The sequence below is a fragment of the Pipistrellus kuhlii genome, unplaced genomic scaffold (assembly GCF_014108245.1).
Source record: "Pipistrellus kuhlii isolate mPipKuh1 unplaced genomic scaffold, mPipKuh1.p scaffold_m20_p_14, whole genome shotgun sequence".
NCBI classification, from domain to species: domain Eukaryota; kingdom Metazoa; phylum Chordata; class Mammalia; order Chiroptera; family Vespertilionidae; genus Pipistrellus; species Pipistrellus kuhlii.
The window spans coordinates 9,078,638-9,105,987 of record NW_023425449.1 but is presented as its reverse complement, the minus strand read 5'-3'; the positions used below and the strand labels follow the sequence as shown (position 1 = coordinate 9,105,987).

General features: G+C 40.8%; 1 protein-coding gene across 1 annotated transcript; it reads left to right on the top strand.

The window, feature by feature from the left end:
* Window positions 1-1,851: 1,851 nt before the first annotated feature.
* FZD6 (frizzled class receptor 6) lies at window positions 1,852-26,283 on the top strand. The gene is made up of 7 exons (XM_036436647.2): window positions 1,852-2,009; window positions 3,925-4,231; window positions 16,204-16,400; window positions 17,963-18,980; window positions 21,660-21,808; window positions 22,991-23,416; window positions 24,773-26,283. Exons 2-7 carry the CDS (start codon window positions 4,061-4,063, stop codon window positions 24,939-24,941), a joined length of 2,130 nt encoding a protein of 709 aa, XP_036292540.1. The 5' UTR covers window positions 1,852-2,009; window positions 3,925-4,060; the 3' UTR covers window positions 24,942-26,283.
* Window positions 26,284-27,350: the final 1,067 nt, after the last annotated feature.

The following is a 27,350-nucleotide window of genomic DNA, read 5'->3' as shown; positions in this document are numbered from 1 at the left end:
GGACTCTTAAAAAATCAACTACAAGAAAAGAAACAAGTGACTAACAAATAAGCCAAAAACCTTAACAGGCACCTCATCAAAGAAGCCATACAGATGGTAAATAAGCACATGAAAGGATGCTCACACCCTCTGTCATCGGGGAAATACAAATTAAAACAACGAGATACCACTCCGTGCCTATTAGAATGGCCAAAATCTGGAACACTGCCAGCACTCAGTGCTGGCGAGGGTATGAAGCAGCCAGAACTCTCAAGCGTTGCTGGCGGGAATGCAGAAGGATATAGCCACGTGGGATGACAGTTTGGCGGTTTCTTATAGAACTAAACATACTGTCACCATAGGATCCAGCCATTGTACTCCTTGGTATTTACTAAAAAAAAAAAAAAAAAAAAAGCTGAAACCTATGTCCATATGAAACCTGCACACAGGTGTTTAGAGGCGTTTTATTCATAACTGCCAAAACTTGGAATCCACCACGAAGTCCTTCAGTGGGTGAATGGATAATCAACAGTGGCACATCCAAACATTGGGAATAGTTTTCAGCACCAAAGAGAGATGAGCTCTCAAGCCATGAGAAGACTTTTTACTAAGTGGAAAAAAACAAGTCTATGTGATTGGCCACATCTGTATGATTCCGACCATGTGACATTCTGGAAAAGACGACACTATGGGAATAGCAGAGTCCTGGTTGTCAGGGAAGGAGGGATGACTAGGCTGAGCTCATGAGATTGTGAGTCTGATGATAGTTGGTACTAAAAACTTGTAGTTCATCTTTCCATTAGGATTCTGAATCAATAAAACTGTAGGACCTGCCAGGGTTGGAATCCCATTGCCACCTGTGCCTCAAGTTGATGCCCAGACTCCCTGAAAGAATAAAAGCTTCCCCCCCGCCCCCCCCTCCCAGTATAATATCCAGGAAATAACGCAGTTTCCAACTATCGATAATCTGACTTGGGCAATTGGCTTAATAGAGCAAACTGGCCCTGTTTAAAAGTCTTGGCTCCTGGGACACAAAAGTAACCCAAGTGCCCATCAACAGAAGAGTGGATAAGAAAGAGGGATGCATGCATACAGAATGGAATATTACTCGGCTACAGAAAGGAATGAAATCTCACTCTCTGTGACAGCATGGATGGACCTGAAGGGCGTTAAGCTACTTACTAGTCAGTGAAACAAGTCAGTTCAGGTCAGATACCACATGATTTCATTTGTATGTGGAATCTAAAGAGCAAACAACTGAACAGAAACAGACCCAGAGAACAAACAGAGGGTGTTTGCCAGCGGGGAGGAGGGCTGGGGGACTGACTGGGTGATCCAAGCGAAGGGGTTAAGATGCACAAATTAGTCATTGCAAAAACAGTCATGGGCTTGTGAAGTACAGCATGGGGAATACAGTCAGTAATACTGTAATAACTATGTAGAATGCCAGGTGGATCCTGGCAATATTGGGGAAATCCCTTTGTAAAGAATATGCCTGCCTGCCCACCAGGTTGTACACCTGAACTTAACATAAAATAATATTGAATGTCAACTGTAATTGAAATATAATATATTTTTTTAAAGTCTTGGCTCCTAAACTCCAAAGGAAGTGGGTTCTTTTTAAAGGAAGCTTTATTTGGGGGGTCACCCAGCGTTTCCACAAACCCTTTAGGCAGCCCCCCCTGGACAGGGCAGCCCAGAGATGGCATCGCAGACCTCAAGGTGAAGGGGATCCCCTGCCCGGAGCCCCCGGGGCCCCCAGCTGCCCCACACCGGTCACCGCGCCCGGCCCGCGGGCGCCTCTGGGCGGGGCGGGCGGCGGGCCAGCCGCTCCCCGCTCCCCGCCGCCGCCGCCGCGCCGCGAGCCCGGACCTGCCCGGGGCCGGGGCGGCGCAGTCTCGCGGGATCGCGCAGCTCTCGCTCCCCGTGCGGCTCCGGGCGCTGGACTCGCCGACACCGGGGCCGCCTCAGGTCGCGGCCGGACGGCGGCTGCACGGGGCCGGGCAGAGCCGCCTGGGATCGCCGCCGAGGTGAGGCCCGCGGCTCCGGCCATCGGGCTCCCCGAGGGAGCGGGCCGGCGGGCGCGGAGCCGCAGGTGCCGGACGGGACGGGACGGGGCCGCCGGACCAAGTTCCCGCGGAGGCCGGGCCGCCCCGGGCGGCTGTGCGGGGCCGCGGGCGGGCGCTGTGGCCCCGGCAGGCCGGGCAGGTGCCGGGGGCGGAGGGGGGTAAAGAGAGGGGGACCTCGCCCGCGCTGGGAGCCGGGCCGGCGGGAGTTGGGGGGGGCGGCCATGGGAGATCCAGGCCCAGAGGCGTGTTCCCCCCCCCCCCCCCCCCCCCCGGCTCCTTCGCCTCCGGGACGGATCGGACTGCTCCCCCGGCGGTGGCACCCTGCTCCCCCCCGTACCCTCCTCCACCCCACCCCCCACCCCGCACTCCGCTCCGAAAACTGGTCCGGCCGCTCCGCAGGTGGGAGCTCGGGAAGTCTCCGCTTTCACAGGCAGGAAAGTATCAGATCCCCGAAGACTGGCCCCCAAAACGGGCTCTTGGGGGCCCTTGGAGCGTGTAAAACCTCCTTATGTCTTCTTCAGGCCTGTCCCCGGGACCCGGAGTTCCTGTGGTCGCATGTCCAGCGGGTCCCTTGGGCTTTATTATGGCTCTGTTCATCCTGTGTAAGGTGTCCCGGACGCCCCGCGCTCCTTTTCTCTCCATCTCACTCACCCACCGGCCCCTGAGCGGCCCTGTCCGCCCTGTGCACCCCTCTGCACCCCTGTGCACCCCCTGAGCGCCCCTTGTGCCCTCTGAGCGTCCCCTGTGCGCCCCCTCTGCACCCCTGTGCACCCCCTGAGCGTCCCCTGTGCGCCCCCTCTGCACCCCTGTGCACCCCCTGAGCACCCCCTGAGCGTCCCCTGTGCGCCCCCTCTGCACCCCTGAGCGCCCCCTGAGCGCCCCTTGTGCCCTCTGAGCGTCCCCTGTGCGTCCCCTCTGGGCCCTTGTGCACCCCCTGTTCGCCCCCTGAGCGTCCCCTGTGCGCCCCCTCTGCACCCCTGTGCACCCCCTGAGCACCCCCTGAGCGTCCCCTGTGCGCCCCCTCTGCACCCCTGTGCACCCCCTGAGCACCCCCTGAGCGCCCCTTGTGCCCTCTGAGCGTCCCCTGTGCGTCCCCTCTGGGCCCTTGTGCACCCCCTGTCCGCCCCCTGAGCGTCCCCTGTGCGCCCCCTGAGCGCCCCCTGAGCGTCCCCTGTGCACCCCCTCTGCGCCCCTGTGCACCCCCTGTCCGCCCTCTGTGCCCCCTGAGCGTCCCCTGTGCGCCCCCTCTGCGCCCCTGTGCACCCCCTGTCCACCCCCTGTGCCCCCTGAGCGTCCCCTGTGCGCCCCCTCTGCACCCCTGTGCGCCCCCTGAGCGTCCCCTGTGCGTCCCCTCTGCACCCCTGTGCGCCCCCTGAGCGTCCCCTGTGCGCCCCCTCTGTGCCCCTGTGCACCCCCTGTCCGCCCCCTGTGCCCCCTGAGCGTCACCTGTGCGCCCCCTCTGCACCCCTGTGCGCCCCCTGAGCGCCCCCTGAGCGTCCCCTGTGCGCCCTTGTGCACCCCCTGTCCGCCCCCTGTGCGCCCCTGTGCACCCCCTGCTCCCCTAGGCACCCCTTGTTGCGCCCCTTATGCACCCCTTGTGTGCCCCCTGGGCACCCCGAGCTCCAGCCGCACACCCCTGCGGTCACGGTTCCCGGAGAGGCCGGGGCAGGCGGGAGAGGCTCCCCAAAGGATGGAATTTTCCGTCTTTTTCCCAGCGGCGGGCCTTCTCCCCTCGGTGAGAACCTGAGCTCCGCACTCGGACGTCGGACGTCGGGGGCATTGGAGTTTGTGACAGATGTCCCTGGAGCTCCCTCTGGGTGGTGGTATTATTATTATTGTTATTATTTGTAGTAATTGGCTCGGAATTCACTTTCAGGAGAAGAGCTGCCTTCAGCATGGCGGAATGATGAAGGGAGACATTAGAAGGCTCTCCCTTGGGTCGGCAATCTGAGAAGGAGAAGAGCCATTCAGCCAAGCCATGCGGTAGGAGCAGGAGGCTGGAGAGGGCGGAGATGCCGGCGATGCTGTGGGTCTGTGTTTTCCTGCCCCTGGTCAGAGGGCACAGCCTTTTCACCTGTGAGCCCATCACTGTGCCCCGCTGCACGAAAATGGCCTACAACATGACGTTTTTCCCCAACCTGATGGGCCATTACGACCAGAACACTGCTGCTCTGAAAATGGAGGTGAGATGTTTTTTTATACCTTCCTAGAAAAGGAGTTTATTGCTCTTGTCCTGGAATAAACGATGATGGTGACTTTTTTTTTTTTTTTTTAAAGACAATGAGCGATTCTTTCAGGTGTGTGTACAAGCCATCTTTGGAAGAAATCCTTCTGGAGATTAAATTACTCTAGCTACAAATGTATGGTTTGTGTACATTTGTGGCCCTGTTTGGGGGACTTGCTTCACATGGGGTTCATTTTATAGAAAGCAAAGTTATGGACGATTTAGAAATGTCTTGCACCCGGCAAATAGTTCGCTTTCCTGAAATCGATGATGGTAGTTCCTCTAATAAGGTGAATTCTGAATTTTTCCTAATTCATGGAACATACAATCTATATTGTCCGGACTACATGTATTTTCTTCTTTTTTTTAATTTTTTTGTTTTGTTATTTTTAATGTATTGATTTTAGAAAGAGAGAAACGGGGGGAGAGAGGTGGATTTGTTGTTCTACTTCCTTATACGTTCATTGGTGGATTCTTGTATGTGCCCTCATGCACCCTTGGCGTATCAGCGCTTTGAGTACATGTATTTCCGTAAGTAGTTCTAATGCTCCCTTGGCACCGTTCTCTGAAGCGAGTAGATAATTGGAAGATTTGAGGGCTGTCGATAGTGTTTTGCTACAAAAAGTGGCTTTTTTAGGCACTGGAATATTCTTTGTAAGATACTTTTTAAAAGAAACTGCAGGTCAGGGACGGAGCAGAGTGATGCTAGAGGTTGCCTTAGGAGCCTTCGGTGGCTTAGAGATACGCAGATGGCTGCGGAGGTGTGGGAAGAGTTACCATCCACACAGGGACCCGCCTGCCCTCCCGTACAGATCAGTTAGGTTGATAAGACTCATGAAGGAAAGGCGACCAATGTTCCTGTAGTTTATCTCCAGAAAAAACTTTCCAAGCATGGCAAGCGCTTCTTTCCCCCTCCCGTTGTTGTGGAGGGATGAAACCCCTGTCATTTTAACGTAGACACTACTTTAAAAACTGACCAAGCTTGATTTGACAGCTTCAGAAGTCTTTCATTGCTGGTTCGTTGGAGAGTTGCTGGACTACCTCATTGTAGACTCGGGTCTAAAATGGGAGGCTTTTAAGTACTGAAGTCGATGTACTTTAAATGGGCATTTCACATTGTATCATTGCAACCTTCCAGTGGTCTTTCTCACCAGTGCGAGATGTGATTTTAAACCCTGAGCAAATGATGCAGTGAGACTTTCATTGATTAATCAGAACTGTTTTGATGATTTAATCTGATTAAAGTATATAGTGGGGAATAACTATGTCATTCATTTCTCTGAATATATATGACTGTTCTCATGCTTATCATGCTGTGGTGCAATTATGTAAATGGCTCTCTCACTAGAAAGCCATGACAGGTGCTCAATGAAGCCTGGATAAAGAAAAGGGTGGTGTTTCCTGTCCTAATAAATCAGCAAAGAGAATTTCCCCCCAAGTCTTTACCTCACACCTTTACCTCCTGCAGTGTCTAAGTAAAACACATTCTAATATTTTTAAGTGGTTTGTGTATCATCCACTTTCAGCCTGAGCCTAGTTCTAATAAAATATGTCAGTTGACATCTTCTGTATTCTTTCCCATATTAGCTTCCCAATTTATTTTAATTCTGCTTTTAACCATTTGCATTTATATGGAGTGAAAAAATTCATCTTTTGATTGGATCATTGTATTATAAACTATATGTGTTATATTCCCCCCCCCCCAAACATGGTATTTTAATACTTATTTGTAGTCCAGACAAGTACTAAATTATTAACTGCATGTATCTTGAATTTTAAAGTGTTTTATAGCTTTCTAAAGACTGGGTGGGTTTTACACCTCCAGCCCAACTGCCTTCCATTGCTCCTGGTTCCTGCTGCATTTTCAGTGTCCTAGGAATCAGTATTAGGCTGAGGGGTGGAAGAAGTATCTGATGTTGGGCTTCCTTAGCTTTCAGGAATTTCATGTAATTCTAGAGATCTGTCTCACTCTTTTATGCCTCAGTTTTCATTTTGTATGATGGCTATCCTGTTTTATAGACCTTATAGTAGTCATGGTCATTGCAAGTCTGTAATTACACCAAGTGACCAGATTATAATGATCTCTGAACACATAATAACCTGGCCATCTGGCCACTCAGTATATATACAGTATATATATATATTAGAGGCTCTGTGCATGAATTCATGCATGGGTGGGGTCCGGCCAGCCTGGCCAGGAGGAAGGAGATGGGTGGTTGGCTGGCTTGCCTGCTGGTCGAACTCCTGGTTAAAGGGACAATTTGCAATTTATTATATAGGATATACACTGAGTAGCCAGATTATTATGCATTCAGAGATCACAATAGTCTGGCCAGTGTATATGAGATGGTTTAGAACAGTGGTTCTCAAAGTTTAGTTCATAGACCAGCAACTTGTGAACTTGTTCGTGGACCCCATCCCAACCTATTGAATCATGACCTATGAAGACAGAGCCCAAGAAACTGTATTTTTAACAAGTTGTGCTGGTGTTTCTTATGGATGTTAAATTTTGAGATCTATTGGTTTGGAGCAGGGAATGTAAACTTTTTCCATAAAGACCCAAAGAAGAAATATTTTGGCTTTGCAAACCATACAGTCTCTATCACAGCTATTCAACTCTGCAACCGTAGTAGAAAGCAGCCATAGACAATCTGTAAACAATTGAGTGTAGATGTTTTTTACTAAAATTTTATTTACAAAAACAGGCAGTTCCCTCCTTCCCCCACAGGCTGTGGTTTGCTGAACCCTGTTTTAAAATACTTAAAAATACTATAAAGTTACCATAGGATTAAAGTACTATAAGGATTATACATGTATAGCATGTATAAATAAACATCGTTATGCATTCTTGTTAACATGTTACGTGAGTTATGCATTATTTACTTTACACAGAAATTTTAAGTCAAATTTATCATAAACAAAGGGATCTAACTGGGATATCCTGGTTTTTTAGTTTTATTTCAGAGATTGCTTGTAATCAAGGACTTCGTTTCCCCCCCCCCCTTATTTTGTTTACTGAAGCTAAATTCATTTGTATTACAAAGATTAATTTATAATTCTGAATAATAACTTGGCTTCTTAAAAAGGATGTCGTACAGTCTAATCCTCCCAGGTGGAAAAACAAATGGCTGCTGGTTTTCCATTGTGTCCCTCTTTGTGTCATATCTGGAGCATTGTTTCTGAAATTGTTAGGTTCATGTCCCTCGAGAGACTGATTTCATCCGAAGGGAGCTGAGGCTGAGCTAGGGAAAATGGAAACAGGAACATTTATTTTCTTTTTGAATTGCCTTCATTGAGGTCTAGGCAAAAGCAAAGTCATGTATTATGTTTGGAACAGCGTGTGGTCATTCCACTTTTGAAAAGTCTAAAGGGAAGTGAGCCAAGGGGGGTAAAAAAAACAACCCCTTTCCTTGTCACCTGTTAATATGCACTGCTAAAATGTCTCTATTCAATCTATTTAATAAAAGTGTAAGCAACCGTATGGCGGAATGACCAGAATGACCGGTTGCTATAATGTGCACTGACCACCAGGGGGCAGATGCTCAACGTACTGGACTGCAAGAGGGTGCAGGCTGGGCTGAGGGACCCTCCTCCCCAGCATGAATTTCATGCACAGGGCCTCTGGTTAAAAATAAAGGGAGAAAAACTCTGTACACAAACTTACAAAGAAATCTATTTCCATGGGCAATGGGTTTTAAGCATTTTCATTTTTCTGCTTGTAGAAGAGTCTAGTGGACCCGTTCCTTTCCTCCTTCTCTACTTTTATATCCCTGTACACAGGCAAGAAAATGTTTAGTGTGAGTAACCTGTTTATTTTTCAGGGAAGGCTTTCTGAAAATAGCTGTAACTATTCTGAAAGTAAGCTATTGAGTTCTTTAAAATGAAATAAGTATTGAAAAGTCAGTTGTGTGTTTTAAGTGTAGAAACCACAAGCGTACTTTCCTCTGTGGTAGTGTGTTGCAGTAGTAGGGAAAGCACATTGACTATTTCTGAGTCTGCAGAATCAGGGTTGGTCTGCATGTAAACAGAGGACAGAATTTCTTCTGGAGGCTCTGCTGATAGGCACCAGGCTCCTATGTGCCACCCCTGATGTTCTGGGTCTGGGACATTATTGGTTACACCCTCCGGAGAGCCTGGTCCCAAAGACCGTGGTTCTTCCAGACCATGGGGCGGCTGTTGTGTTGTGACTCTTTCCTTTTCTTGAGTTGTGGCATGTACATAATGAAGCCTTATTACTCTAGTTTGTATATTTTTCATGTATTCACTCACTAATGCTTATTGATTGTGTACTTGATTGTGTAGCTTCCCCAGGATTAGTTTTGCAAGATACAAGTTTTAAATGAAAAAAGTTGTCACTTCAGTGGACAGATATATATATATATATATATATATATATATATATATATATATATATATTTTTTTATTTTTTATTTTTTTTTTTTGTAGTGCCAGCCAGTTACTGTGTATATTTGTCTAATTTCCAAAGAAAATTACAACTCTTTTGGATAATCAAAAATTTGTAATGTTCTCTGCTAAGAAATATTTTTAAAAATAGGAGCTTTTCCAATATGGAAAAAATGCAAGTTTTTGTTTTTTATTCTCGTATTGCAGGCTCCGCTTTGCATTTGTTAAAGAAGCTGACTTGCCTGAGATTGGTCACAATCATGAAAATAAGTGGCAGAGTTTTTACCATTTTTATTATACAGTAGCCCATTAATGTTCTCAAAGGATTTACTATCCTTGTAACCACTTCAACAGTATTTGTTCTGTGAGGCGTACACCTTTAAGGACCCCTTTAGATCCTTAATGAGTCTGTTGTCTAGCTAAGGCAAATCAATTATTTTTTCCCCAGTCACTTTCTATTTTATTCCCATCACTAGAAATTATCTTTCCTTTTGGTGCCATTTTAAAGTAAGAATTAAGCTTTTAATATTTCTTGGGAGTTACTGTGTATGCCACCATGAGAAGAAAGCATGAATCCTGAAGTGAGAAGCAGATGCTTGTAACAGGTTGGCCTTGCGCACGGTAAAGTGGCTGCTTCCATGGACCAGTGAGGTTCTCATTCATGCTTCAGAAAGTATGGCAGAGGAAGTCATTCTGAGAGCATGAGGAATGTGCTCGCACTGCTTTAATTCTGAGCAGGCCACTGGAAGGTGGAATGTATCAGAGTATGCCTGATGTCATGAATGGGTGAGCTAGGTGACACGCCACTCATGAAAGGAAGTTTGGGTTAAGTGCTTTCAGTGTCCCACAGTTGTGTCCAGTCTGTACCAGGAAGTATTAGCAAAAGCAAGGTGGAAGCAAAAGCAAAAAAATAAATAAATAAAATAACTCCTTTTATTGATGTGGGGTTGATCTCCTCGTTGGCGCATGTCTATGGCCTCGTCAGCTTTATGTTCTAAATACAGTGGAATCTCAGCTCTCAAACTTAATTTGTTCTGAAAGTCTGTTTGAGAAGCGATATGTTAAAAAAACAAAACAAAACAAAAACAAAAAAACCCACAAAAAACAAACAAAAACAAACCCCCAAAAAAATCCGGGATAATTTTTCCCTATTATTGATAGAAATAATATTGAATTAATCTGCTCCAGATCCCCCGAATGATTCCCCGTTTTAACCTTTCTCAATTGCTTGTGATTATTGTTGCACACCCTGAGCAACATCAACACTCTTGATGACTTCTGTATGTTTTAAAATTGTACTGATTGTCAATTTTGCTGTAGTTGGTAGCCAGATCAGACACATAAACAGCTCTGTCTTACTTTGCAGTTATTTCTTTTTATTTTAGTTTTATTGTTGCCCTCACAAGTTTTCTTTTAACTTGGCTGCTATCACTAACCTTTGTAGGACCCATAGGGACTTCCTGTGCGTATTTAGTAATAATAAGCAGCAGCAAACGCAAAACACAATGTGAGGTTTAGCAGTAAACTGATTCATACTCGCCTGAGAGATTCGGGACTGATCTTATAAGTATCAACATGAGAGGCTTGTGGGGTGGAGAACTGAAGTGTTGTTTGCCAGCCAAGACAGTTTTTCAGTGAACAACTTGATTGAGAACCGAATTATTCAAGATGAGAGATGGTTAAGAATTGAGGTTTGACTGTATAATGGGCCAGTATAATGTCCTTTCAAACAGTGGTATGGGTAGAGCCTCTGACAATGCAATTGAGCTGATGTTCTTCTAAGGCACATGTGTCAAACACAAGGCCCGCGGGCCAAATCCCTCCCGCCAGGCCTTGCAATGTGGCCCGCACCGCGCTGTCATCACTGCACTCCGCTGCGTTTCCATCACAATGACAGTTTATGACTGTTCAGTAAACCATTCGGCCTGCGATTTAGGCTGGATTTTAGATTTTGGCCCCTTCTCTGATTGAGTTCGACACCCCTATTCTAAGGCATTGCTTCTCAAGCTCTGATGTGCGTCAGAATCTTCTGGAGGATTTGTTAAAACAGATCCCTGGCCCCACCCCCAGAATTCCAGAATCCGGGTGGTATGGTGCATTTGCATTTCTAACAGATTCCCAGAGTATGCTGCTGCTGCTGCTGCTGCTGCCGCCGCCGCTGCTGCTGCTGATTCACTGTTTGAACCTCTACCCTAAGGCCACTTGGCACACTGTGCTGCTGTCCCTCCTGGAAGAAAGGAAGTTGCTTTTGGAGAAAACAGCAGTGGTCAATTGAGAGCCACGCATGAGGTGCCAGGATTGTACTGATATGTTACAGTAAAGAGACCAGTCTGGAAAAGCACTTTAGCCATTTGATTAAGATGGCTTAAGACCGTCTATTGATAATGTATCTAATTGTACTAGAGAATTAAAATGGGCAGGTGCTAAGAATTACTGCCCCTGAATATGTTTTTGATAGTGTCACCAACCCATGAAAGTCCTGGTCTGCAGGATAGCTCTCGATCTTCTGTCGTGAGAGCAGGACTCCTCTAGTGGTTTTCATTTGGCCCCTTCTACCATAATAATATTTATCCAGGTAGCAGTTGTGCCGTTACTAAACACAGTATGGAAGTATACACTTTATTTAGGAAATTACAGTGGGTTGGTTTTGGGGTCCCAATGAGCCCCTGTCAAAAGCCTATTATTTATCATCCAACCTCCAAAAACTCAGTTTCGGAAGCTAGCACATTAGATCTTAGCAGTGTAACTTAGCCCCATCTTAACCCATCACATTCAGAAACAACACAAATGAATAATAGTGTCTTGTAGGTAATATATAATTATTTTTTCCAAATTCAACTTGATTTGACCCTTCCAGGACAATCTAGAAAACCACTCCTGGAGTTCCTCTTACTGAGATCACATATAAAATTGCTGTACCAGTGTGTCTTGGTTGTAAACAATAGAAACCAACTTTGACTCACATAAGCAGAAAATGAACGAATATTGAATAGCTTGTCAAGTAATGGGGAGGCTGAAGAACGAGGTTCAGAATAGAGGGAGGAGCAAAGGGAACCAGGACACAGCTAGGATCACATCCCAGGACCAGTCTGTCCCAATGTCAATGCCGTTATTTTGTTTGTGGGCATTATTGCCTCCCCACAAACAATCTGTTCCTTTATTCAACCCTCTCCTCCTGGGAGCATCCAAATGGCCCAGCTGTTTCTGTTATCAGATTGCTCCCTACACCATCCCTCCTTAAGCTGCTGTAGCATCCCACCTACTTTGGAGTTTCCAAAAGCAGGACTGCTGGGCAGGCAGAAGTGATAGATGTTCCCTCTAGAGCTCAGTACAAGACTCTACAAGAGTCGCCTACCAAGGAGAAAATTTCTACAGTTGTTTTGAAGTTTAAGTCCAGCCCTGTTACTCTATGCTTTGTTACTCTCTTCATAAACTTTTTGAGCCCCAAAGTGTCCTTAGAGATCATCTAGTAGTTCATCGCTCTCATATCACTGATGGATGCTCAGAGACTCAAAGACAGAAAATTATCTTCCAAAGGTGGCACTGGAAATCATTGGCAGCGGTGTAACCAGAATGGCAACGCTGGCATTATTTCCAGCCAAGGGTTATGTAAAATGCTCCACTTATTTTGGTTCTCATTGTCCATCATAGTTTGGCTCTGGCTATTTTTCAGAGTAGAAGTATTAGTGGCCTTCTTAGTTGACTTCTTCTTCATCCCTGCTGCTACTAATAGTTAACTTCCACAGGATTTCTTCCAGGGACTCACCATTTCCTTAAAGGAGCCTATAATTTATTTCTCGAAGCATTAAAACTATAATCAACGGGACTATTTTAGTTATTACTGAATGTAGAATCTCAAGAGCATTGTTGACATTTTACGTTATTATAAAAAAGATTGGTATTTGAAAAAGCATAGTGCCTAGCTTATGGTTAAGTGTTAACTACATCAAAGCTCTGATTTATTATCAGTAGCTATTGTATATATTGTAGTATTGTTAAAAGTAGCATTAGATCAGGGCACTTAAATTCTAACAGGTAAGATTTGGGGATTTCAGTAAGAAATTGGATTACCTTTTTCTCACTGTAATTTGAGAGTTTATCGAGGTCATTGGTTTCAAATTGTGATTTCTGGAGGTGCTTTGAGGTCAGTGGGAGGTGTCTTAAAGGGAGGGCTTCCTCTTCAGCCAGCAGCTGTGCTTTTATTTATTTAATATATCAGGCTCTTTGTTTCGGACATGGGTTTGAGATGCCTGGTGTCAGCAAGTGGAACTGTCCTGGAGGTGGACGGTCTTTCAAGTCTAGGGTTCACAGGAGAGCTGGGGACCAGAGATAAATGTGGGAATCTTTTATGTATAGTAGATATTTAATGCCATGGTTCTGGATGAGTTTTTCCTAAGCAGTGTGTGCATAAATTGGGAAGAGGTCTGAGGATTGACCTCTGAGGCACTTCATTATTTAATATTGGGAAATGGGAAAGGATCAGAAAAGAAACAGCCTGCGGAATAGGTACAAATCCAGGAGAACTTGTGTCCTAGAAGCCAAGTAAAAAAAAAAAAAGGTATCTCAGAAGGAGAGCAGTCCATTATGTCAGGCGTTGTTAAGATTTGAGTAGGGCCGAGACCGGTTTGGCTCAATGGATAGAGCGTCGGCTTGGGGACTGAAGGGACCCGGGTTCAATTCCGGTCAAGGGCATGTACCTTGGTTGCGGGCATATCCCCAGTAGGGGGTGTGCAAGAGGCAGCTGATCGATGACTCTCTCTCATCGATGTTTCTGGCTTTCTATCTCTCTCCCTTCCTCTCTGTACAAAATCAATAAAATATATTAAAAAAAAAAGATTTGAGTAGGATGAGGACTCAGAATTGAATTTGACAATGAGAAGGTTTTGGTGACTTCGAAGGTAGTTCTCTCTGGAGTATGAGGTATAAAACCTGATTGGAGAGGGGGCTTACAAAGCAATGGGAAGAGTGGGATTGGAGAAAGTAAGTTTACACAACTATTTTGAGGAATTTTCTATAAAGGGGATTAGGAAAATGGAACAAATGAATAGGGATTGAGATATAGAATCAAGGGAAGATATTGTTTTGTGGTGCTTTTTTTTTATGGTGGGAGATAAAGCACATTTGTCTGATGGAGGAATCCTTGTAGCATAGATGGAGTAATTATTGCCAGAATAGGAGACAATAGCAGAAACAAAATCCTTGACTAGTCAAGTGGAGAGAATCCACTGTACAAATGAAGGTTGTGGTTGATTAGGGGTTCAAATTGTTCATCCATTGCAATACAAAAGGCAGAGTGCAGACAAGCTGCGGATATGCTGGTACATTTATTTAGAAGATGAGGAAATTGCCTGGTTGTTCTGTCTTTTCAGTGAACTAGGAACAAAATCATCAACTGAGAGCATGGGGTATGGAATTGGGGGTTTAAAAATTTGAGAATGTGAGAGAGATCTTTAAAAAAGAGTTAATCGAATGAAGGTTTAGCCTAGACATGTAGGATTGCAAAGTGTGATGCCAGCATTTTCATGTGAAGACTGGTATCCTTCTATTTTGAGAACTGTTCTTATATTCTTTGATTATCAGCCCCATTCCCGTTTGTTTGTTTTTCCTGCCATTTCTTTCTGAAGCCCATTTAGTCAGATGTTAGGCACTTAGACAGATGCTCTGATTGGAAGGATTTCCTAATTATCCATCTCTTTCCTCAGCTTTGTCTTCTAATCCTTCCATAGAGTTCTTTATTTCAGCTATCTTATTATTTTAATTTTCTGTAGTATCCTATTCTTTTTAATGAATGCAATAGCTTCCCAATTAACATTAACATTTTTGTTTATTTTGTGATTTATTTTGTTTTGTTTTCTTCTGTCCCCCGCATAATCTGTTCCCTCCAAATTTCCCTTTACTGCTTGCTTGTTTTGGTATCTGTCTCTCGTAAGGCTTTATTCAGATGCCTGATGATTCTTGGCTGCCCATTTAAATGTGTGTGCATTGAAAACTCCATGTGCAGCAATGGGGCTTGGTACTGGCTTCATTCTAAGGTGAAGTCAAGCTTTTTCATGGTCAATAGCTAGAGGTTTTTTCCTCTTGTCTAGGACTGTTGAGTTTTTTTTTTCAAAGATCGGAGATGGTAACATATGCCTGTCTGCCAACCTTTTGGAAACAGGGAAGGAAAAGGATGAGGGCTTCATGGTTCCCTAGTCTTTTAGTCAGTTCAGCCTCTTCACCCTGTGCTGCACCTCTGCCCAGATCTGTGCCAGGTAGTAAGGACATCTGTAGCTCCATTCCTCCTGGAACTAACCCTGATAGGTTTTAGGGGGCATTGTTGGGGTGGGTGTGGGGGGATAACAGAGAGAGGAACTGATTTGTAAACAGCCCCCAGTTTTTACCTGTTATGCTACTTGGCGCCTGGAAGAACTGAGACCCTCCGTTTCCTAAAGGCAAGATCAGTTCATGCTCATGTGAGCCTTCCACTCTGTAATCCACCCCATGTCTGATTTAGTCACCTCGCACTCCTCTACTAGCTTTCTGTCACTCAAAGTTTTGGGACTTTCTTTTTAGATGTTTCTGTTCTTTGGAAAATTCAAATACACGAATGTGGTATCTCCTGTTCACTTAATAATGGATTAGTATCTTTATTTTCTTTATTGTCATTGTACTGAGGGAACAGGGAAGAAAGATAAACACATGTGGTCAATGTACCATGTTTATCCAGGACCCATCCCTAAGCTCTACAGTGTAATCATCACAGTAACTAACATTTGTTGAATGCCTATGTTTATTAATGTGGTAGTCACAACAATCTTGTGAGCCAGTTACTGTTGTTATTGCCATTTTACAAATAAAGAAACTAAAACACAGAAGTTAAGTAACTTGCCAAAGATACAAACAGTAAGTGTGGACCTAGGATTCACACTCAGCTGTGAGACTCCAGACTTACTTCTTGCTTAAAATTCTCCAATAATATCTCATCTCTTTATTTTGAAATCCAAACAACTTAGCATGTCATTAATGCTCCCTATGATAGCATACTTCTCCAGCCTCATCTCTTTCTTTAGTCTGCCCTTGATTCCACCTCTTTGACCTTTTTCTATTAAGTCACCCTGTACGTCTTGCCCAGAATGGACTATGTCCTTGTGATTCTCACATCTTTCTCATGCTGTTCCCTCTGCCCCAGATTGCTTTATTTTTCAGGATACTCAGACAGTGTTAGGGTATTTCTGTGTATACTTATAAATTGAACGTTTGTATAATTTATTTCACCTAACAATCAGTACAAGCTTTTGCTTTGCTTTGATTTAGCACATCTTCTTAAAATGTATTAATTGAATAAAATAATATTGCATTGTGTCTGAAGGTTCCTAAGTCTAACAGATTAAACAAAATGATCTCAAAACTTGATTGTATCGAGAGTGATAATTAAATATTCTTTGGGAGTATAAGTAAAAATGTATATACTTTGAACAGTAGATTGACTAATTTCTCCATTTGTTATTAAAAAGTTTCCTAACCTTATCTTGCTGTTTTTCTTAATAGCACTTCCTTCCTCTTGCAAATCTGAATTGTTCACCAAATGTTGAAACTTTCCTTTGCAAAGCTTTTGTACCAACCTGCACAGAGCAAATTCATGTGGACCCACCTTGTCGTAAATTTTGTGAAAAAGTATATTCTGATTGCAAAAACTTAATTGACACTTTTGGGATCCAGTGGCCTGAGGAACTTAAATGCGACAGGTAAATTATGTTTTAAACCGAAAACTACTAATGATAATGATATTTTAATATTGGTGTTCGCTTTCCAGAATGTTAGTGACAGGTTTTCGTTATTTGATTCAACAAATGTTTATTACACCTTAACATGTCCCAGGGTACCGTGGTGATAAGTGTCATGGACCCAATGGTGAGAAAAAACAGACTTGGTTCTTATTCTCGGGGAACTTACAGAGGGGTAGAAGGAATGGAGAGTAATCAAATAATTATATAAGAAATGCAAATTTATAACTGTGCTTAGATATAACAAAGGCGAGGTACATAGTTCTAGGAGAACATGTAATAGTGCCTTTGACCTTTCCGGGGGGAAATAAATCTTATTATCAAGTCACTTTTTGCACATTAGTCTTTATAAATTATTTTTGTTTCCTTTTCTCTGGAAACAAAATAAGCTTGTAATTTGAAATATTGTACTGAAACAATAAGAACTCATATAATAAATCTGGGAAGAAAGATAGCTACCTTTTTGTTTACCTGTGAACTGAAGAAACTTTATGGAACTCATACATTTCTGCTAAATTCATAGTTATTTTCAAGAACAAATGAATAATACAGTTGCCCTTGAACAACTAAGGGGTTAGGATTACTGATCTCCCATGCAGTCGAAAATCCGTGTATAACTTTTGACTCCCCAAAAACTTAACTACTAAATTTTTTACCAGAAGACTTACCAATAACATAAACAATTAATGGAGGTTTTGTATATGTTATATGTATTATATACTATATTCTTACAATAAAGCAAGCTAGACAAAAGATGTTAAGAAAATCATAAGGAAGAGAAAATACACTTAAAACTATTCATTGAAAAAAAAAAAAAGCCTGCATATAAGTGGATCTATTGCAGTTCAAACCCATATTGTTCAAGGGTCAACTGTATATAGTAAAGTTGAAGATGCTCATACCCTACATCTAGGAAATCTCCTTTCACCGAGACTTCTACACCAACAAGAAGTCATGGCGTTCCGCATCACCCCAGCTGCTCCCAGCCTCGGGGCAGCGTGGGCAGGCGGGAGGGCGGCCCCAGCCAGAGCGAAGGCAGTGCCGGCAGCCAGGGGAAGGAAAGCCCATTCTTGCAGGAATCTTTGTGCATCGGGCCTCTGGTTAGATAATAAAAATTCACTTTTCCAAGGCTTGTATTTTATATGCTTATAAACAGACAAGGCTGTACTTCTTATTTTTTTTCTGGAGAGTACAAGCAAGAAAATTTTTTCATCTTAAATATTTATTCTTGAGAGCAAACATTATTTTTAAATTATTAATTGATTGTTTCCCAAGTAAGGGAATTTATATGTTCATTTGCCTTGTATTTAATATTTGTTAGTTTGTTAGGGCCTCATTAACCACACAAATTTTTAGTCAACTTCAAAACTTTCTACCCAGCTAACATGTAGTGCTATAGGTTTGTGTGTCTTCCCATCAATTATGAATGCATAAGGAACTATTTTATAATTGGAAAGCATAGCATTAAAATAGTGATTCAATAAAAATGTTGACTATATATTTAATTTTTGTAATTTTTACAGATTACAGTATTGTGATGAGACTGCTCCTGTAACACTTGATCCACACACAGAGTTTCTCGGTCCTCAGAAGAAAACAGAACAAGTCCAAAGAGACATTGGAATATGGTGTCCAAGGCATCTTAAGACCTCTGGGGGACAAGGCTATAAATTCCTGGGAATTGACCAGTGTGCACCTCCGTGCCCCAACATGTATTTTAAAAGCGATGAGCTGGAGTTCGCAAAAAGCTTTATCGGAATAGTTTCAATCTTCTGTCTGTGCGCAACTCTGTTCACATTCCTTACCTTTTTAATTGATGTTAAAAGATTCAGATACCCAGAGAGACCAATTATATATTACTCAGTCTGTTACAGCATTGTATCTCTTATGTATTTTATTGGATTCTTGCTAGGCAATAGCACAGCCTGCAATAAAGCCGACGAGAAGCTAGAAGTTGGTGAGACGGTAGTGCTAGGCTCTCAAAATAAGGCTTGCACCATTTTGTTTATGTTTTTGTATTTTTTCACCCTGGCCGGCACTGTGTGGTGGGTGATCCTGACCATTACTTGGTTCTTGGCTGCAGGAAGAAAATGGAGCTGTGAAGCCATTGAGCAAAAAGCAGTGTGGTTTCACGCCGTGGCCTGGGGGACGCCAGGCTTTCTCACTGTCATGCTGCTTGCAATGAATAAGGTTGAGGGGGACAACATCAGTGGAGTGTGCTTTGTTGGCCTCTATGACCTGGATGCTTCTCGCTACTTTGTCCTCTTGCCGCTGTGCCTCTGTGTGGTTGTCGGGCTGTCTCTCCTCTTAGCCGGAATCATCTCCTTAAATCACGTGCGGCAAGTGATACAACATGATGGCCGCAACCAAGAAAAACTGAAGAAATTCATGATTCGAATTGGAGTCTTCAGTGGCCTGTATCTCGTGCCATTAGTGACCCTTCTTGGGTGTTACGTCTATGAGCAAGCGAACAGGCTCACCTGGGAGATCACATGGGTCTCTGACCACTGTCGTCAGTACCACATCCCATGTCCTTATCAGGTAAAAGCTGTCATTTGTATTGTTTCATGATTTGATTGTAGCATAGAAACGTTTCCTGGAAATAGACTTGAATTAATTATGAGCATAAGTTAAAATTTCAGGCGAGAAACCCAGCAGACATGGGATTGATTTCCTCCACATCAGTTGAAACTGGGATAAGTGTCTTTAGGTTTTTCAGTTTGTTATGATAATAAATGTCTCCTTTTACTGTTCTTTTCAAAATTATATAGAGTTGTGAAGGTAGATTAATGACATGAAGAAAAGACTCAGAAGAACAGGTCTTGGGGAAAAATACAATAAGAGAAGTAATTTCTGAATTGGGAGTTGTTTTAAATTCTTCAGTTAATAGGGAAATTTTTATTTGGGTATATTTAATTTGATTGGGTTATCCTATAATTTTTTTTTGTGCAGACTATTTGCTTATAAAAACAGAACTTTATTTTTGCCTAAACCATACTGTCATTTCTTAACTGAAAAAAGTACAGTTGAAATAAAATGTGTTTCATATGCTCCTGATGTTTATCAGTATAAAAGTGGTGTTAAGATTAAAGAAGTAAAGTTCTGAAAATAGAAAAAAAATTTAAATGATTTTAATTGAAGTTTTTAATGAAAAAAAAATTGTGTTAAGTAGATTTTATGTTTTTCTTGAATATTTATATATGGTATTATATATTATATTGATTATGAGTACTTCATCATAGTTATTAAATCAAACAATGTGTGGGCTGGTTATTTTACATAATAATATATATTCCAGAAAGTTACTACATTTTAACACAGTGGAACCTATTTAAATACTGACGGGTAGGAATAATAGTTTTACTTACCTTACATACTGTCTACAGCCTGTTATCAGTAGGTTATTTTTACTATATATTTAAAAAGTGAGCTATGTCTTAAAGTTATCCTGATGCAGTAAATGTTTTCTGTATTCTCAGAATTTTGGGGTAGGAGGAAAATACAATTATTAAATACTGCCAAAAAAGTTTAAAGTCTACAATTTTTAAAAATTACATTTCATGTAAGGAAATAAACTATAAAGTGTTAGAAGATTCAATGAGAAAATTCTAAACAAAGTGGAGGACTTAATAAATATGATATAAAATTCAGGAACTTTAAAAGAAATAATTGCTAAATTTGACTACATTAAAAAAATGTTTGTGTATGGCAAAAATCCCCACCATAATCAAAGTCAGAAAACTAATTGGGAAAATTTATTCACACAATATACCACAGTTGAAGGGCTAATTTCTTAATTTATAAAGAGTTCCTATAGATCAACAAGAAAAAAACGAAGTCTGGTATGAAAATGAAGTAGAGGATTCACAGAAAATGAATCCTCTGACATGTGCAAAATGTTGTAAGAGAATTTCAAATTAAAATTATAATAAACCCTGGCCGGTGTTCCCAATAGTTAGAGCATTGGCCCAAGGACTGAAGGGATGCTGGTCCAATTCCCAGTCAAGGGCTCTACCTAGGTTACAGGTTCGATCTCTGGCCTACTGGGGCCCATGCAAAAGACAACCGATTGATCTCTCTCTCTCTCTCTCTCTCTCTCTCTCACACACACACACACATCAATGTCTGTCTGTCTGTCTGCTTGTCTGTCTGTCTCTCTACTTCCCTCCTTTCCACTCTCCAAAAATCAATGGGGAAAAAACCCTCGGGTGAGGATTTATAACAACAACAAAATTTACAATGACTTATTGTGCCTACTTATGTCATAGCAAACATCTGAAGGTTTTATAGCCACTGTGTTGGTGAAACTGGCGAAGTGCACATTCTCAGACTTTGTTATTAATCAGTTCAACCTTCTATGAAAAGTAATTTGACAGTATCTGTCATTTAAAATGAACATATCTTTGATCGTGTCCTTATGGGAATTTATAGACGAATCTGCTCACGAATGTGAGTGGTTGCCTACATACAAAGATGGTCACTGCAACAGTATTACAGTGGCAATGGGTTGAAAATAGCCTAAATATCCATTAATAAGAGTACTTGAATAAGTTATGCTCACACAATGGAACAGCCTTTAAAAATGAATGAGAAGCTCTATTTCTACTGATACAGAATAATATAACCAAGAAACATTAGTAAGTGAAAAGAGCAATATGTAATATGGGATGTATAGTATTTTGATACTTGAGTAACATTTTAAAAATAATATTAAAGTTTATACTTATAAAAAAGTATGGATTATTTTTTATGAAATTTTCAATTTAATACTTACTTTGCTCTAACAAATCGATTTTATAACATAAACACCAACAATGTGTAAAGATTCTAAAACAATATATTGTTATAAGGAGTTTAAATGTGTGTGTTTTTGTGGTAGATTAAAGTGAAGGAAAAATATAAATATTTAGAGGCAAATATTTGGCAGTTCTAAGAGGAAAAAGTTCAGGAAATCAAGCCAAGATTAGGAAGGACATCCTTCCTAAATATATTTAAGTATTTTTCCCTTACTAGCTACATATTTTGACATATATATAAGGTTATTTGTTCAGAAATTAGGTAAAGAATGTATTGACACTTAAAACACTATTATGTAAATTATAAAATATTAAATATTTTATAAAAAACAGATCAGATTAATTTTTTTGTTCATTTTACATTGACTATATATACTTCACTTAAAATGTATCACTGAAATGTTTATTCACCGTTTTTTTACAGGCAAAAGCAGAAAGTCGACCAGAATTGGCTTTGTTTATGATAAAATATCTGATGACATTAATTGTTGGCATCTCTGCCGTCTTCTGGGTTGGAAGCAAAAAGACATGCACAGAGTGGGCTGGGTTTTTTAAACGCAATCGCAAGAGAGAGTAAGAACCTATTGAACTATCTGACACTGTCTTAGAAATAAATAGCTCAAACACCAGAGAACTATTTCAATCATCATTGTACTGGAACTTTATTATATCGGTTGTTTCAAGCTTGGCAATCTTCATGGAGAGAGATGCTTTCCTCTGGCATCTTTATAATAGTCTGACATGTGCTAGTCTATTGAAATATGAAGGAAAGATTTATAAAATGTGCATTTTCTTTTCATGGCTTATATTATTACTGCTCTCATTGGATTCATTATTTTGGGGGATAGCACTTTTAATAATTTAATCCTTTTTTATCAATGATAAAATATTAAATGGGATCAAGTATATGTAAGGAAATCTATAAAGGATGATTCGGATGTGATGTCTTAATGGTCAATATTTATCTTTAAATTTTATTACACATAGTGTTGACTTAAAATTTCACTTATTTACCTTGCCTAAGATAGTAAAAATTCAAACTTAAGGAATATTCTATAACAATATAGACTTACATTTCTGAGTGAATAGTTCACTTCAGTTATTTAAGTACATTGTATTCTATGTACTATCAGAAGTGTACAAGAGAGTTTTTTAAACCATTCCCTCTTGTTTTGATAAATGAACTTTTTTGTGGTAAAAATTTAAGAACTGTAGACTCTTTCACAAATAAGTTTTTGAAATCTGAAGGATTGCATTTAACTGGACTTTAAATTTTTAGCACTATTATTATATGTCTTTTCTATATTTATATACCCACACTAACTTAAGTATAACTTGCTGACTTTAATATTAGAAAGAAAACAGTTTAATTTAAGCAGACCACTAATCATATTCTGTGTCCTCTCTCTTCTGGTTTATTTTAACATTTGATATATTTACATATGGTACGCATGCAGTTAGGCCTCTACTTTAAGCCGGTTTGTGTTTCCTTGCCCTCATTCTTAGGTGTTGCCTATTTAATTCCTTACCAGTCTACTATTTATACTAACAAAAGCAACTAACAGTGTATCCATAAAAGATTTCACATCATGGCAATTCACTTATATCGCTTAGTAGTTATGATCCCATATTTTGTAAGTAAATCTTATATAACTTTTAACTATACTGAATAAGGTCTTTTAGCACAGCTATGTGATATGCTTTATGGCTTCTATTATAACACCATTTTTAAGTAAATCCTCTCCTTTCTTACAGTCCAATCAGTGAGAGTCGAAGAGTACTACAGGAGTCATGTGAGTTTTTCTTAAAGCACAACTCTAAAGTTAAACACAAAAAGCACTACAAGCCAAGTTCACATAAGCTGAAGGTCATTTCCAAATCCATGGGGACCAGCACAGGAACGTCAGCAAATCATGGCACTTCTGCAATAGCGATTGCTAACCACGATTACTTAGGACAAGAAACTTTGACAGAAATTCAAACTTCTCCGGAAACATCAGTGAAGGAAGTGAGAGAAGACGGAGTGAACACCCCCAAACCCAGAGCACAGGACTGTGGGGGACCTGCCTCCCCAGCGGGATCCAGCTCCAAACTCTGTGGGGAGCAGGCTGACGGGAAAGGCCGGGCAGGCCACGGGACCGAGAAGAGCAGTGTGTCCGAAAGTGCGCAGAGTGAAGGAAGGTGAGCTTCGCTTCTGTTCTCTCAAGTCTTGACTGTTTCAAATACGCATTATACATTTTTTATTAAAGTGTAACATGTTTGCAAAGAAAGCATTCTACCAGACGACATGTTTATACACTAATCCCAGAAAGTTTGAATTTAAGAAGTTGCAGTTCAGCCTATGAATATTCCGTTTTGTAGTTTAATTCTTAGCTTGGAGAAGATGCTTCATGAATGTTGTTCAAGTAGAACACTCGTTCATTTCTCTGGTAATTGTTAAGAGTTACATGTATATTTAGGTAAATGATTAAGATTTATCAGAAATATAGGCTAAATTTTACTAAGGTTGATCTATATTTTAGTTGAAATTCCAGTTTGGTCTTGGGAAGAGATGAGTGTAACTACCATCTTCAGGCTGTTTTAATTAGTACTGCTTTACAGTAGTGTCTAAAAGGTACTTGTCAGTTTAGAGTCGCCAGGGGTAGGGAACCTTTTTTTCAGCCAAGGGCCATTTGTATATTTATAACATCATTCAGGGGCCATACGAAATTATCCACTTAAAAATTAGCCTCCAATATTTGGCCAAACATTTAATTAACTCACCCCTAATGCCTTGACAGGGACAGGCCAAATGATTTTTGGTCCTTTATATGGCTCTCGGGCCGGATGTTCCCATCTTATAAAAACATTATAAGATGTTTTTATTTTCTGAGCATGAAAGGATACTGACATTATCTTTAATGAAATTTCCATGTAGTCAAAGTGATCCAAACACAGCTATCCATGAAGTTAGCCAGAATGCTGACAACTACTTGAAGGTCTCAAGGTTGTCTTACCTCACCCTTTCGAGCTAGGCCAAACGCACCTTCTCTATGTTGCTGGAACAGCTTTTTCACCCCTGAATTGTAATTACATATATGCTTTCACCCCCCACTAGATTTGTAAACTCCTTAAAGGCAGAGCTGAGTTCTTACCGTTGTATTCCCTGCTGCTTCCATAGTCGATCCATGGTGGAAAATCAATAAAATGTTTGCTGATCTGAGGGCAGGAAGCCTGTCTCATTAATTGTATTCCCCAGGAGACACCATGCTCAGCCCATGCATGGGTGTGCTTGACAGTTTCCAAAGTTCCAAAGTTATTTGGCAGGCGAGAATTCTACCACTGAACCACCAATGCTCACTAGCAAACGTTATTTGAAAATAAAGTATTTGTTGTTTTGAGGTGTTAGACTAGACATGCAGTTTTAGTCAATTATCCTATGATAAAGTGGACACTGGCTGGAAGTAAAGCTCATGCAGGGGAGGAGCAGTTATAAGGACACCTGGCACCACCTGTGTGCTTGGTGTGTATGTATGTCCGCTTCTGTTCTTTGCCTAGGGGGGCTCCAAAGACTGGTGTCACCGAAGCCGGCCCCGTGCAGAGCAACAGCTTGCAGGTCCCCTGTCCTTCAGAACCAAGCAGCCCCAACGGCTCCACGTCGCTGCTCAGCCGCTCGGCTCCGGGAGCTGGAAAAGAGCAGGGCGCCGGCAGCCACGCGGACACCTGAAAACCAGCTCATCTCGTTACTTAGAGTGTCACTGTGTCACACTGGAGGCGGTGTGCATACACCGTCGTACAAGAACCACTATTATATCCTTCCTTTGTGCTTTGAGTTGCACTGCCTGCTGTTACACTGGAAACAAGAAATGCTGAGAATAATACGACCCATTTCACATAGAGGTCAGTGACAGCAATATACCCGAAAGACAGAAATGTGCAGGTTAGTAATATTTTCTTAAATTGTGTGGGAAGAGGGAGTTAGAGGAATCTTCCTTTTTTTATTTATGAAGATTCTGCTCTTGTTAAAAGTATTTTAAGGTGTACAATGCTATTTTACTTTTATGATATAAAATCAAGATTTTTCTCTGCTGAAGTATTTAAAACTTATCCTTACATATTTTTTATGTATTTGAAAATAAGTTTATATGTATTTGAAGTTTTTTTTAGATATCCTGGAAAATCTACTCAAATATTTTATTATGTTACCTGATATCTTATTTTCACACTACTTTGGTAGCTTTTACACTGAACTGCTAAGAAAATTGAAAAATAGTATTTTTTTGTAGAATAAAAAGTTGGCACATCAGAGGTGTCATAATGGGAATTCAACTAAAAAATCCACTTACTGTACCTTACTGTCTTCAGTATGTGAATTTTATAAGTCGAATTGTTTTTATAAGTTTCACAGCTCTATTACACAACTGAAATAAGGTGCTCTTTGAAAGAGTGTCTAATGTTTATATTATGTTGCTTGCTGCTCCTTTTACATTTTAAAAATAAAATGTCCTGCAGGATTAGTAGATGGACTGTTACTCTTCTATAAATTAAGCCAAGTGCAATCGATTTTTTTTAATGTTTCTTGCCCACCCAGGATTATGTTGTTATGACCACTACAGTTGCTTATACTTTTGTTTTAACTGTTGTCTTTTAACACTTAGAATACTACATATGGTTTGTATTTGTGCAGTATCTTTTCCAGATATTATGTAGAATTCATTTCTGCAGCTAAATAGGATTTTGCTGAACATGAAAAAGTATGTCAGCAATATTAGTGCCAATCAAATGAAAAAAATGTAGTCCTGACAAAATAAGTCAAATTTCATATAATATACTTTAAAATACTGAAGAATATTCTTAACTTTGTTTCTAATTAAGTAGTATTCCTCAAATAGGTTTTCTGATGCTTTTGGTTTTTTCTCTATTACCATTCACTTAGAACATACAAAGAAAATTATCATGTACTGTATGGAAAACGTTGTAAATACTAACTTTTTCACATTTGTTAACTTTGTATACAAAAACCTTTTTTTATGTGATCTTTTCAGTAATAAAATTTTCTTTATATAAGAGATTGTGGCGTGTTCCATGTCATGTAGTGTGGTCCTGGCCCAGGAAGTGGCATAATCCTTCAGGCCAGTAGCTCAATGACTGATAAGCCAGAATTTTCTTTTTATTTGATTATTTTCTTTTTAAATAATTTTTGTATTTTTCAATTACAGTTCACATACAGTATTATATTAGTTTCAGGTGTAGTGATCAAACTTCCATATATCTTATTATGTGATCACCCCGATAAATCTGGTACCCATCTGACACCATATATAGTTATTACATTATTACTTACTATATTCTCTCTGCTATACTTTACATCCCCATGACTGTTAATCCCTTAACCTTTTCCACCCATCCTACGAATTCTCCTCCCCTTTAGCAACCATCCATTTGTTCTCTTTGTGAGTTTGTTTTTGTTTTCTTTGTTCATTTATTTTGTTTTATAGCTTACATATATAAGTGGAATCATGTGTCATTTGTCTTTTTCACTCTGACTTATTTCAGTCAGCACAATATCTTCTGTGTTGTTGCAGATGGCAAGATTTCCTTTTTTTTTTGTGACTGAGTCATATTGCATTGTATATGTACACTATTTCTTTTGATGGGCACTTTGTTTGCTTCCATATGTTGGCTATTGTAAATAAAGATGCAATGAACATATGAATGCATATGCCTTTTCAAAGTAGTGTTTTGGGTTTCTTTGGATATATAAATCTATCAATAATCTATTACATGTAAGTAGATTAAAAGTTTCAATCAAAAGATATTTGGTGGTTGAAGGAATAAGAAAACAAGACCTTTACATATGCTGTCTGCAAGAGACTCACTTCAGATCAAAAGGCACACAAAGGGGTGGAAAATGATATTTCAGAAAAATGGAAACAAACAAGCAAAAGAGGGTTAGCAATACTTATACAGGCAGAATAGATTTTAAAACAAAGGCTATTTCAAGAAACAAAGAAGGACCCAGCAATTCCACTTCTGGTTATTTATTCAAAGTATTGTTAACCCAGCTATTTGTTTCCATTTTCCTGAAATACCATAAGGCAGTTCCATTTTTAATTTTTTGAGGAAACTTCATATT

What these genes read in the sequence shown, in the direction of transcription:
- FZD6 (XM_036436647.2), top strand. Translation starts at nt 4,061, where the DNA reads ATGCCGGCGATGCTGTGGGTCTGTGTTTTCCTGCCCCTGGTCAGAGGG. An exon ending in AAACGCAATCGCAAGAGAGA is followed by an intron (nt 21,809 to 22,990) that starts GTAAGAACCTAT and finishes CCTTTCTTACAG; the next exon opens with TCCAATCAGTGAGAGTCGAA. An exon ending in AGTGCGCAGAGTGAAGGAAG is followed by an intron (nt 23,417 to 24,772) that starts GTGAGCTTCGCT and finishes TTCTTTGCCTAG; the next exon opens with GGGGGCTCCAAAGACTGGTG.